Source organism: Somniosus microcephalus, chromosome 6 (assembly GCF_052327205.1).
Source record: "Somniosus microcephalus isolate GS21.2 chromosome 6, FLI_Smic_1.0, whole genome shotgun sequence".
Taxonomy (NCBI): Eukaryota; Metazoa; Chordata; class Chondrichthyes; order Squaliformes; family Somniosidae; genus Somniosus; species Somniosus microcephalus.
In genome coordinates this window covers 117,134,458-117,146,568 of record NC_140992.1, presented here as the reverse complement: position 1 = coordinate 117,146,568, position 12,111 = coordinate 117,134,458, and the positions used below count along the sequence as shown (strand labels likewise).

Here is a 12,111-nt window from a genome sequence, read left to right as displayed (position 1 = left end):
ACAGAGTTCATGCTTGTGTTCTTACAGTGACACCTAATACCACAGAGGGGTTCGGGCTGCAGGAAAGAAGGAAAAGCATTTATATAGCACCTTTCATGACCTCGGGAAATCCCAAAGAGTTTTACAGCCAATTAAGTAAATTTTTTAAAGTGTAGTCACTGTAATGTAGGAAACGCAGCAGCCAATTTGCGCACAGCAAGCTCCCACAAACAGCAGTGAGATAATGACTTGATAATCTGTTTTTGTGATGTGGTTGAGGATAAATATTGGCCAAAGATAATACCCCTGCTTTTCTACAAATAGTGCCGTGGGATCTTTTACATCCACCTGAGAGGGCAGACAGGGCCTCGGTTTGACGGCACCCCCGACAGTGCAGCACTCCCTCAGTACTACACTGGAGTGTCAGCCTGGATTTTGTGCTCAAGTCTCTGGAGAGAGTCTTGAACCCACAACCTTCTGACTCAGGAGCGCGAGTGCTACCAACAGAGCCACGGCCGACACCTGGAAAGCAAGTGGAGTGGCTGACCTCCCAAGCCAATTGGGCTTCCTACACTGCGGCAATACATTTAAAGAGAAATAGAAGTATAAAGGAGAGAGACATACATAAACTCCACAGTAGTACGATTTCATAAATTCACAGCATACGTGCAGAAAGTTCCACAGCTCAATTGAAGTCATGCAGAAGTGAGCGACCTTCAGTGAAGAGCAGATAGGGTGTTGATTTGTGTTAACACTGACCTCAGTAACCAGTCTTGTATTGTCTGTCCGTAGGTCGGATCCGGAACTCGCCAGAGTCGGATGATTCCATCATCGATCCCAACATCCTTTCCCTGAATATTCTAACTGCTGGCTATGCACACCCGTCCCTGGAGGATCGGTAGGTTAGACTCTGAGCATTAAGCAGGAGAGTCACTCAGTGCCCAGTTTGACACTGCCTGGTTTTTACCCACTGCAAACTGCGTAGTTTTTTTTTTTAACATTCTCAAATGATTTCCAGATTTCTCCTCTCCTCTTCTCTTAGATTCCCAGTACTCTCACTTGTTGGTTCCATTCCCCCAAACTCCCCCCGCCTTATTTATTCAGGAGCGCAGGGCTGGTCAATCCATCAGCTGCTCCCAGTGCAGTTTTTTCCTTTTTAACTTATCAAAACCCTTCATAACTCTGAACAATTCCCTGAGGTAGAGCATAGCGTTAGATGTAGAGTACAACTTCCTCTACACTGTTGTGTCAAGCATTTGCAGTTCAGGTACATCACAGGTTAGATACAGAGAATAGCTCCCTCTACTGTGCCCCAACAAACGCCCCCAGATCAGGTACAAGATAGATTAGATACAGGTTAAAGCTCGCTCTACATTGTCCCAGTAAGTACTCCCAGGTCAGATACACCACAGCTTAGATACAGAGTAAATCTCCCTCTAATACTGCCCCATCAAACACTCCCAGATCAGATACAACACAGATTAGATATAGAGTAAAGCTCCCTCTGACACTGCCCCATTAAACACTCCCAGGTTGGGTACATCATGGATTCGATATAGAGGAAGGCTTTGTATCTAACCCATGCTGTTCCTGACCTGAGAGTGAAGGGACAGGGAGTCCTGATACCACACAGAGCGTAGTGTCCTTACATGAATACAACTCCACATCACATGCAGACACCCCAAGAAAGTGAGAGTGTAAAACCATGTAAATTCAATGTTACTTAATAAAACTAATTGGCACTTTGAAAAGAGTTCAAACCATAATTTAATCTAAAATGTTATCATTTTATGCTTTAACTTTGCTTCTGTTGCTTTGTGAGTTTACCTGAGCTCATTGATTGGGTTGCGGGTTAATAGCTGGCTGGGTGGTATCTGTTATTCTGCACATAGTGGATTTGTAGTTGCTCAGTAATCCCTTCCCTTTGCAAAATTGGATTGTGTTTTTCTTCCTTTTCTGAAGATTTAAAAGCCAGTGGTGTTATTTTACCATTCATACTGAAGGTGATTGAGGGCCAAGGTCACACACATGAGGTGGGGGGCGGGAGCGGAAATAACAATAAACATCAGCAATCTTGTCAATGTTTACAGGGTAAGTATTCTCGCCACTGCCATCACCATAGTGGAGGAAAATCCAGAGATGTAAACCCCTGGGGAATAACAGGGGCCTGATACCGAGATCTACATCTCTCCGAGTATTGTCTCAGAGTATTCTAAAGTCCAGCAATAGGTAACGCCAGTGTATAAGGTGCACCCCTTATGAGTTAAACCCCAGGAGTATCTCTGTATACTTGACATGTATTTATGTGTGTATTTATATGTATATCAAGCTTGGTCTGAGCCTATTCTTGGGTTAATCCAGCGTGTCGTTTAATCAATTTGATCAAGTTAACAGGCTTTGCAGCACATGAATCAGTCGAGGAGGGGCCGGTACTTCCTAATCCATGAGGTGCAGACCCCCTGCCCCACTGCATGTAGACAGCTCCACCCCCACCCCTTGAAGACGCATCTCCTCTTTCAGTGACTCAACCACGATTTGCAATCGCTCGCACGTATTACTGGTTACAAGATGGCAGCTAGCCCTCTGTGCGTGCCATCTCTGAAACAGCTCATTTTATACCTGGTTCTTCACCTCGCTATGTGACGATTTAAATATCTGCTGTCATTTGGACGCTATGCTGAATTTCAGGCCCAAGGGTCAGACTCCAGTCAAACTTCATTATAAACACTAGCACAGATCGGCAGGAAGGATTCTGGGTTTCCTTTCATGTTTTACTGAAAACCAGCCTCCTCCCTACAGTTGAGTATTAACACAGAAACTGGAGACTTCAGAGTGCTCCAGCCTTATAATGGAAAACTAAATACGAATTAAACCAAAATCTCCACTTTGGTATTTGTTTCATTACTTGACCTCTTAAGAAAATAAGAATGTTCAGAACAGGCAAAGGCCTCCAGGCCCAATAGGCCCACTGCTTTACCAGAGATTGATTCCACTGTCTCATCTTATCCTCCAATCTCCTCTCTTCAGAAACACGTCTAATTGTCTCTTGACGCCATTTATATGACCCTGTTCAATGTCCTTCCCTGGTAACTTGTTCCACAGCTCAGTTACCCTTTGGGTAAAAAGGTTCTCCCCCTTATCACTCCTAACATACTCATTTTAAACTTGTGCCCCCTGAGATTTGAATCTCTTCGCACAGCCCCAGTGACTGGACATTGTCCTTTTCAGAGCTTGAGAGGCAGGGCAGACTGTTCATCCGTGCAGTGCAATGTGGGAAAGCAAAACCTCCTTTCAGAGCAACAACTAGCCACTATGCGAGAGAGGTCCCACTTTGCTCTGGTGCAGTACAGTAATGCTCAGTAGGGAGGATCTGTATCATTCTATTGATATTGTGGAGTTTTCAGGATCACTAAGGAACCATCTGTAAATGTCATTCTGTTTTGCAACGGTATCATTTGGTTTTCTCTCTTTCCCCTCCCACTAATGTACTTCAAGAGCTTCTGAAAATTGGTCAATATTTCTAGATCTATTGAAGATTTCATTGAAGTTACTACCCCTTCCCTGTACTTGGTGCATTATTGTAAAAATTATGAGTTATGGATGGAATTGTTATGGATAGACTGTTTGGCTCCCAGTTTAAAGGAGATCTGTGCCATGAACACCACCTCAATATTTATAGATCTGAATCCAAAATGACACAACCAGCAACATTCTGCAAAGATATTAATATAAACAGAATTAGATCATGCTATATTGTAGACACTGTCCTTTCACACTCTGGGACTGGGTGGTACAGTGGGTCAGACACTGTCCTTTCACACTCTGGGACTGGGTGGTACAGTGGGTCAGACACTGTCCTTTCACACTCTGGGACTGGGTGGTACAGTGGGTCAGACACTGTCCTTTCACACTCTGGGACTGGGTGGTACAGTGGGTCAGACACTGTCCTTTCACACTCTGGGACTGGGTGGTACAGTGGGTCAGACACTGTCCTTTCACACACTGGGACTGGGTGGTACAGTGGGTCAGACACTGTCCTTTCACACTCTGGGACTGGGTGGTACAGTGGGTCAGACACTGTCCTTTCACACTCTGGGACTGGGTGGTACAGTGGGTCAGACACTGTCCTTTCACACTCTGGGACTGGGTGGTACAGTGGGTCAGACGCTGTCCTTTCACACTCTGGGACTGGGTGGTACAGTGGGTCAGACACTGTCCTTTCACACTCTGGGACTGGGTGGTACAGTGGGTCAGACACTGTCCTTTCACACTCTGGGACTGGGTCATACAGTGGGTCAGACACTGTCCTTTCACACTCTGGGACTGGGTCATACAGTGGAGTCAGACACTGTCCTTTCACACTCTGGGACTGGGAGGTACAGTGGGTCAGACACTGTCCTTTCACACTCTGGGACTGGGTGGTACAGTCGTTCAGACACTGTCCTTTCACACTCTGGGACTGGGTGGTACAGTGTGTCGGACACTGTCCTTTCACACTCTGGGACTGGGTGGTACAGTGGGTCAGACACTGTCCTTTCACACTCTGGGACTGGGTGGTACAGTGGGTCAGACACTGTCCTTTCACACTCTGGCACTGGGTGGTGCGGTGGGTCACACACTGTCCTTTCACACTCTGGGACTGGGCGGTACAGTGGGTCAGACACTGTCCTTTCACACTCTGGGACTGGGTCGTACAGTGGGTCAGACACTGTCCTTTCACACTCTGGCACTGGGTGGTGAGGTGGGTCACACACTGTCCTTTCACACTCTGGGACTGGGCGGTACAGTGGGTCAGACACTGTCCTTTCACACTCTGGAACTGGGCAGCACAGTGGGTCAGATGCTGTTGTTTCACACTCTGGGACCGGGTGGTACAATTCGTTAGAGGCCGGGAAGGAGCAGGGAGAGTAGATGTTTGTTTGCGAGTACAGGTTTCCCGGATGTCCGACTGAAGTTATCTGCAGGATGCCTTTCAAATTTTTTCATATGGTTTCCCAGCCAACAGCAAGCCCGATTGACAGGCTGCCTGCCTGTTGGGCGGAAAGCCTGCAGCACAAGGCCGCAGCCAGAGAACAGAGCAGGGAAAGGGACGGAGGAAGTGATTGTGGGAAAGCGGGGGATTGTGCTCTGGGGAGAGGTCGTGGCCGCAGGGGGAGAGATCATGGTCGCAGGGGGAGAGATCATGGTCAGGGGGAGATTTCGTGGTCGGGGGGAGAGATCATGGTCTGGGAGATCGTGGTCAAAGTGGGGAGAGATCGTGGTCAGGGGAGTAGAGATCATGGTCGGGGGGAGAGATCATGGTCGGGGAGAGATCGTCATCTAGGGAAGAGATCGTGGTCAGGGGAACGTGATCAGAGTGGGGAGAGATCATGGTTGGAGGTGGGAGAGATCATGGTCGGGGGGAGAGATCATGGTCGGGTGGGGGAGAGATCATGGTTGGGGAGGAATTGTTGTCGGGGGGAGGGATTGTTGTCGGGGGGGATCGTGGTCAGAGGGGAGACATCATGGTCAGGGGGGAGAAATCGTGGTCAGGGGAGAGAGATCGTCGTCTAGGGAAGAGATCGTGGTCGAGAACGTGATCAGATTGGGGAGAGATCGTGGTGGGAGAGATCATGGTCAGGAGGGAGAGATCATGGTCGGGGGGAGAGATCATGGTTGAGGGGGAGAGCACGGAAGTAGTGGGGAGATGGTGGGGGGGCGGTCAGGGATTGAGGGGTGAGGTGTTCTGCCGATTCCGGAGAGGGAGGCAGGTCAGCTTGTTGGGCTGGGGAGGTGGAATCACTTCTGCTCTTCCTGGCCCACAAGCAGTGCTGTAAAGTCACTTGCCTTTTAGATCCGTGCCTTCTCGCCTCCTTTTACCTTCTGGGTTTCCCAAGACCCGGGAAACCCGGCCGGAATGGGTAAAAAATTGAAATCATTTATAAATTGTGGCTTGCCCGCCTCCGTTAAAACTGGAAGCGGGCGGGTTGGTGTCAGGTTTGAGATTTTAAAAATTTTCACTTCTCACCCGCAGCCAACCCACCCATTCTAGGGGGTTAAAATTACACCCCCCCACCCCCGGGATCAGTAAGGTCAGGGAAATGGGGAGAAATAAGTTCGGGAAAATTGGAGGTTGAGCAGTGTCATGCAGTAACAATTGAATGGTTTATTTAATCTGCAAAGCTCTTTCTAAAGGTAATTGAATTATCTGTTCTACGAACCCTTTCTGTGATAAGGGTGAGGCTTTAAAAAAGGATAACGCTACATAATTAGAAAATTGATTGGTTTGGTTTGTGTGAGGGAATGTGTGTGAGTTGAGTGTGAATGAATATGAGTGAGTTTGTGTGTGAGTGTGTGTGACTATGAGTGAGTTTGTGTGTGTGAATGAGTGAGTTTGTGTGTGTGAATGAGTGAGTTTGTGTGTGAATATGAGTGAGTTTGTGTGAGTGTGTGTGAATGTGTGTGAATGAGTGAGTTTGTGTGTGAATGTGTGTGAATATGAGTGAGTTTGTGTGTGTGAATTAGTGAGTTTGTGTGTGAATATGAGTGAGTTTGTGAGTGTGTGTGAATGAATGAGTTTGTGTGTGTGTGTGTGTGAATGAGTGAGTTTGTGTGTGTAACTATGAGAGTGTGTGTGAATGTGTGTGAATATGAGTGAGTTTGTGTGTGTGAATGTGTGTGAATGAGTGAGTTTGTGTGTGAATGTGTGTGAATATGAGTGAGTTTGTGTGTGTGAATTAGTGAGTTTGTGTGTGAATATGAGTGAGTTTGTGAGTGTGTGTGAATGAATGAGTTTGTGTGTGTGTGTGTGAATGAGTGAGTTTGTGTGTGTAACTATGAGTGAGTCTGTGTGTGTGAGACAGAGATTGTACATGAACATGAGAGAATATGTCAAAGAGTGTGTGAGTGTGAACATGAGATTGTGTGTGTTTACATGTGTGAGAGTGCGTGTGTGCTACCTGTGATTGTTTTTTTCATACTAGCCACTGCAGTGAATGTGCTATTGCTCTACAAAGCGAATGGTCGAAGTCTCCTCCTGCTTCATCCCTGTTATGTGCAACCTCTGGACATTGTTATTGCCACAGACATAGAAGGTCACTAAACACCTCAGAATGGCTGAAGCATCTGTAAGTAAGTTGACAACGTAGGCCTCTCCCAGAATAGCGTGGATGCTTGGGAAAATATTCTGCCCAGGATAAGCAGAGAAGGTTATCAGGCAGGCGATTTCACTGTCTGATCACACTGCTTGCTGGCAGTGATGAGCCAATACCAGCCAGATTTAGGCAGTATTGTATCCAAGAAAATGGCTGCCTAAGCCAAACAGAACTTTAGTTGTGATTAGTCAGGCGCAATAATTGTTTTCCCAGTCTGTAACTTAGCAGACCAGCTTTTGAATAATGTATCCAGGGCTTTTAAAAAACGTAAGATACAAAGGGGGCCGATCTTCAATCTCCATAAATCTGATTGCTAAATTAAAAGCCCATTACTCTGTGTCTCGTGAAATACAGAAATCAGTTCTTAAGATCTTCATCAGCAGCACAGCAATCATACTCAAACCCCTGATCCCACTCCCTGCCCTGCCCTTTCCTGCTTTGGGCTTGGCAAAAATGGCTAACCCAATGTTGTGCACGTCTATGCTTTGCAATCCAGCTACAACACTACGGTCCCTGATCCGACTTCAGCACGAAGTGTAGATTTCTATTTTACTAGAGAGTCATCAGCTGTCATATTCTGTGCTTATGGGTGAGATCTGCTGTCGTGCTGGAAAGAAAGGCACAATACAGCCTAGCATTTAGGCCTCGCTCATTCTTGAGTGCTCCCTTTGCCATGAATTAATAATTTGACTCAAAATCAAAACGTTGTTTTAAAAAAAAAGCAAGGAACTTCAATTGTTATGTAAGCTGGTCCCAAACAAAGCTGCTTAATGAATCTTAGTGACCTTCTATCTCCTAGAACATAGCTTTGCTGTGTCATTGTGCCCAGGGTCTGCTGAAGGCCTGAGGCCTCCATATGTGCTTTGCTTTATGATGTTACCATCACCTCCGATACTTTATTGAGTCTACTAACAAGGTATTGTTTTTGTGTTTTTGCAGGCAATTTCTTGATTCGGATATGCCTAGGTATTTTTTGTTTTAAATCCTTAAAATATTTATTTCTCAACAGCTTTCAGGCATCGAAATCCCATCAAAACCTTTGGTTTTCTTTGATTTAATCTTCATTTATTTGGACAGTTTGTTTCCTTTCACTTTTCCTCTTCTCACCACATTCTGCAAAGACCTGCCAGGCATTGCCAGTTTGATTCGGTTTGAAGCCCGATTCCATTAGCTCTGAGGAGGCTGCATGTAGCGCTTGCGATGGCTGTGATATATGGGCTGGTGTATCGCTAGGGACTGGGGGAGGGTCAGGGGAAGCTTTTCTGCTGCTACTTCATTCCGTTAAGTTTTTTTTGACAGGGGAATGTAGGAGGTCAGTGCGTGCGTGTAAAATGTTTTCAGTTGCGGTAGACTTCAGTATTTCATGATGTGAAAAGCTGGAATCTGATGTGCTGTGTTGAAGTTCATATGCCACTGCAAGGAATATTGCCTGCCTATAAAATGGGCTAACTTGAGCACAAGCTGTGAGGTGTTACTATTGCTCATGAGCCAGTCAAAGGACCTCATCCAACAAACCATTTGAGGCAGTAGAGATTTGTACAGCAATAAGGAAAGGCAATCATGGTTGCCTTACAGATCAGTTGGTGTGAGGTAGAGAGTAAGGGTAAGGGTTTCCAACTGTATCTGTGCAGAGTTCCTGGTAATTCAGCAGGGTAAGGGTTTCCAACTGTATCTGTGCAGAGTTCTTGTTAATTCAGCAGGGTAAGGGTTTTTCACTGTATCTGTGCAGAGTTCCTCTTAATTCAGCAGGGTAAGGGTTTCCCATTGTATCTGTGCAGAGTTCCTGTTAATTCAGCAGGGTAAGGGTTTCCAACTGTATCTGTGCAGAGTTCCTGGTAATTCAGCAGGGTAAGGGTTTCCAACTGTATCTGTGCAGAGTTCCTGTTAATTCAGCAGGATAAGGGTTTCCAACTGTATCTGTGCAGAGTTCCTGTTAATTCAGCAGGGTAAGGGTTTCCCATTGTATCTGTGCAGAGTTACTCTTAATTCAGCAGGGTAAGGGTTTCCCACTGTATCTGTGCAGAGTTCTTGTTAATTCAGCAGGGTAAGGGTTTTTCACCATCTGTGCAGAGTTCCACTTAATTCAGCAGGGTAAGGGTTTCCCATTGTACCTGTGCAGAGTTCCTCTTAATTCAACAGGGTAAGGGTTTCCCATTGTATCTGTGCAGAGTTCCTATTAATTCAGCAGGGTAAGGGTTACTCACTGTATCTGTGCAGAGTTCTTGTTAATTCAGCAGGGTAAGGGTTTTTCACTATCTGTGCAGAGTTCCTCTTAATTCAGCAGGGTAAGGGTTTCCCATTGTATCTGTGCAGAGTTCCTCTTAATTCAGCAGGGTAAGGGTTACTCACTGTAACTATACAAAGTTCCTCTTAATTCAGCAGGGTAAGGGTTTTTCACTGTATCTGTGCAGAGTTCTTGTTAATTCAGCAGGGTAAGGGTTTTTCACTGTATCTGTGCAGAGTTCCTCTTAATTCAGCAGGGTAAGGGTTTCCCATTGTATCTGTGCAGAGTTCCTCTTAATTCAGCAGGGTAAGGGTTTCCCATTGTATCTGTGCAGAGTTCTTGTTAATTCAGCAGGGTAAGGGTTTCCCATTGTATCTGTGCAGAGTTCTTGTTAATTCAGCAGGGTAAGGGTTTTTCACTATCTGTGCAGAGTTCCTCTTAATTCAGCAGGGTAAGGGTTTCCCATTGTATCTGTGCAGAGTTCCTCTTAATTCAGCAGGGTAAGGGTTTCCCATTGTATCTGTGCAGAGTTCCTATTAATTCAGCAGGGTAAGGGTTACTCACTGTATCTGTGCAGAGTTCTTGTTAATTCAGCAGGGTAAGGGTTTCCCATTGTATCTGTGCAGAGTTCTTGTTAATTCAGCAGGGTAAGGGTTTCCCATTGTATCTGTGCAGAGTTCTTGTTAATTCAGCAGGATAAGGGCTTCTCACTGTATCTGTGCAAAGTTCCTGTTAATTCAGCAGGGTAAGGGTTTCCCACTGTATCTGTGCAGAGTTCCTGTTAATTCAGCAGGGTAAGGGTTTTTCACTGTATCTGTGCAAAGTTCCTGTTAATTCAGCAGGGTAAGGGTTTCCCACTGTATCTGTGCAGAGTTCCTGTTAATTCAGCAGGGTAAGGGTTTTTCACTGTATCTGTGCAGAGTTCCTGTTAATTCAGCAGGGTAAGGGTTTCCCACTGTATCTGTGCAGAGTTCTTGTTAATTCAGCAGGGTAAGGGCTTCTCACTCTATCTGTGCGGGGTTCCTCTTAATTCAGCAGGGTAAGGGTTTTTCACTATCTGTGCGGACTTCTTGTTCATTCAGTGGTTAAGGGTTTCTCACTCTATCTGACTGGAGTCAGTGTTTATACAGCAGGGTAAGGGTTTCTCACTCTATCTGACTGGAGTCAGTGTTTATCCAACAGGGTAGGGATTTACTCATTGTAACTATATGGAGCCTCTGTTTATCTGTTTATTCAGCTGTGTAAGGATTACATACTGTGCACGGAGTTGCTGCTCAGAATGTAAGAGTCTTAAAAACAGAAAATGACCATTAGATCAAATAAACCAGTTCAATTTTCCAAGATCATACCTTGCCATTTCTCAATCCTTCTCTGCTATTGAACCCATGGATACTGTTTGCTTCAATGACCTTCCAAATGATCATCAACTCTTATTAATTTTTGTGTAAAAACATTGACTTCCCTTCTTACTCCTAATTTCCTGATTTTAGCTTCTGTGTCCTGGTATTTGAAGCCTTTTGCTTATAGGGAACAATACTCTTGAACACTTCACAATCTGGAAAACTTCACTTAGGTTTAGGTACCTTGAAAGTTCATTGTTTTGTCAAGAAAACAAAACCAATTTTGTGAACCTTTCCTCCTAACTTCAATTCCTGATACCTGGAATAGTCAGCAAGGTGAGGTTACTTACTGCGTAAATATACAGCGTTCCTGTTTACTCAGCAGGGTAAGGATTACTCACTGTGTAACTATAGAATTACTGCTGCTCAGCAGGGTAAGGATTACTCACTGTGTAACTATAGAATTACTGCTACTCAGCAGGGTAAGGATTACTCACTGTGTAACTATAGATTTACTGCTACTCAGCAGGGTAAGGATTACTCACTGTGTAACTATAGAATTACTGCTACTCAGCAGGGTAAGGATTACTCACTGTGTAACTATAGAATTACTGCTACTCAGCAGGGTAAGGATTACTCACTGTAACTGTATAGAGTTCCTGTTTATTCAGTAGGGTAAGCATTATCACAGTGTCACTGTGTGGAGTTGCTGTTTATTCAGCAGAGCAATGGTTACTCACTGTGTAACAGTATCAAGTTGCTGTTTCTTCACCAGGGTAAGGATTACTCACTGTTTAGCCGTACAGTGTACTGGTGACTCACTGTGTAACCAGGAATGGCCTGGTGGATTAAATGACCCCCAGAGGAGGACTTGTTCCCATCAGCAGTGATTGAAAGAGATTGCGACGTATTTACAGACAAGATACAGTCACCATGCTTCCTCCTCAACTGTATCTGGTGACTCAGCCATGCAGCCAACCGTATGTCCCATGCCCCAACCAATTCGCAATCCAGGTCTTTGCAGAATATTCTATTTCTCTCTGAGGAAGCTGCACGCTAATGCTCGTTGGCAGTCTGTACTAGGCTGTGGTGGAGGGCAGAGGCTCTAATTTTGCCCCTACCCCCATCCCCCCCCCCCCCCCACTCCTTCACCACGCCCCCACCCCTCTCTGTTGTTCAGGTCGGCATCACTGACATGGCATCTAACATCCTGAGGACTAAACTTCTGACATTTTTTTCTTTTTTTTTCCCTTTTGTGTTTGTCTCTGGGTTGTCTTCACTAAAAGCATAACACACGGAAATGACAATAGGTACACAGTGAACTTTTCTTTCTCTCTCTCTCTCCAGTTTGTGTCCCGTCCTTTCTTTTTGTTTCACTCACTGGTATCACTTGTTTTAGTTTTATTTACTTCCCTGTCGGTGTCCTGTGCCTGTT

The 12,111-nt window shown here is 45.4% G+C and overlaps 1 protein-coding gene across 10 annotated transcripts in view; it reads left to right on the top strand.

Annotated features, from left to right (window-relative positions):
- The window catches only part of kif1aa (kinesin family member 1Aa), a 599,030-nt gene that overhangs the window by 506,558 nt on the left and 80,361 nt on the right, over window positions 1-12,111 (top strand). For 5 of the 10 annotated variants that reach the window (XM_085990737.1, XM_085990743.1, XM_085990740.1 and 2 more), the window contains 2 exons: window positions 772-877; window positions 8,052-8,078. In XM_085990737.1, coding sequence (XP_085846863.1) covers window positions 772-877; window positions 8,052-8,078 — 133 coding nt within the window. Of the gene's footprint in view, window positions 1-771; window positions 878-8,051; window positions 8,079-11,962; window positions 11,987-12,111 lie in introns of all 10 variants that reach the window. The other 5 variants (XM_085990746.1, XM_085990741.1, XM_085990739.1 and 2 more) reach the window with 2 other exon arrangements.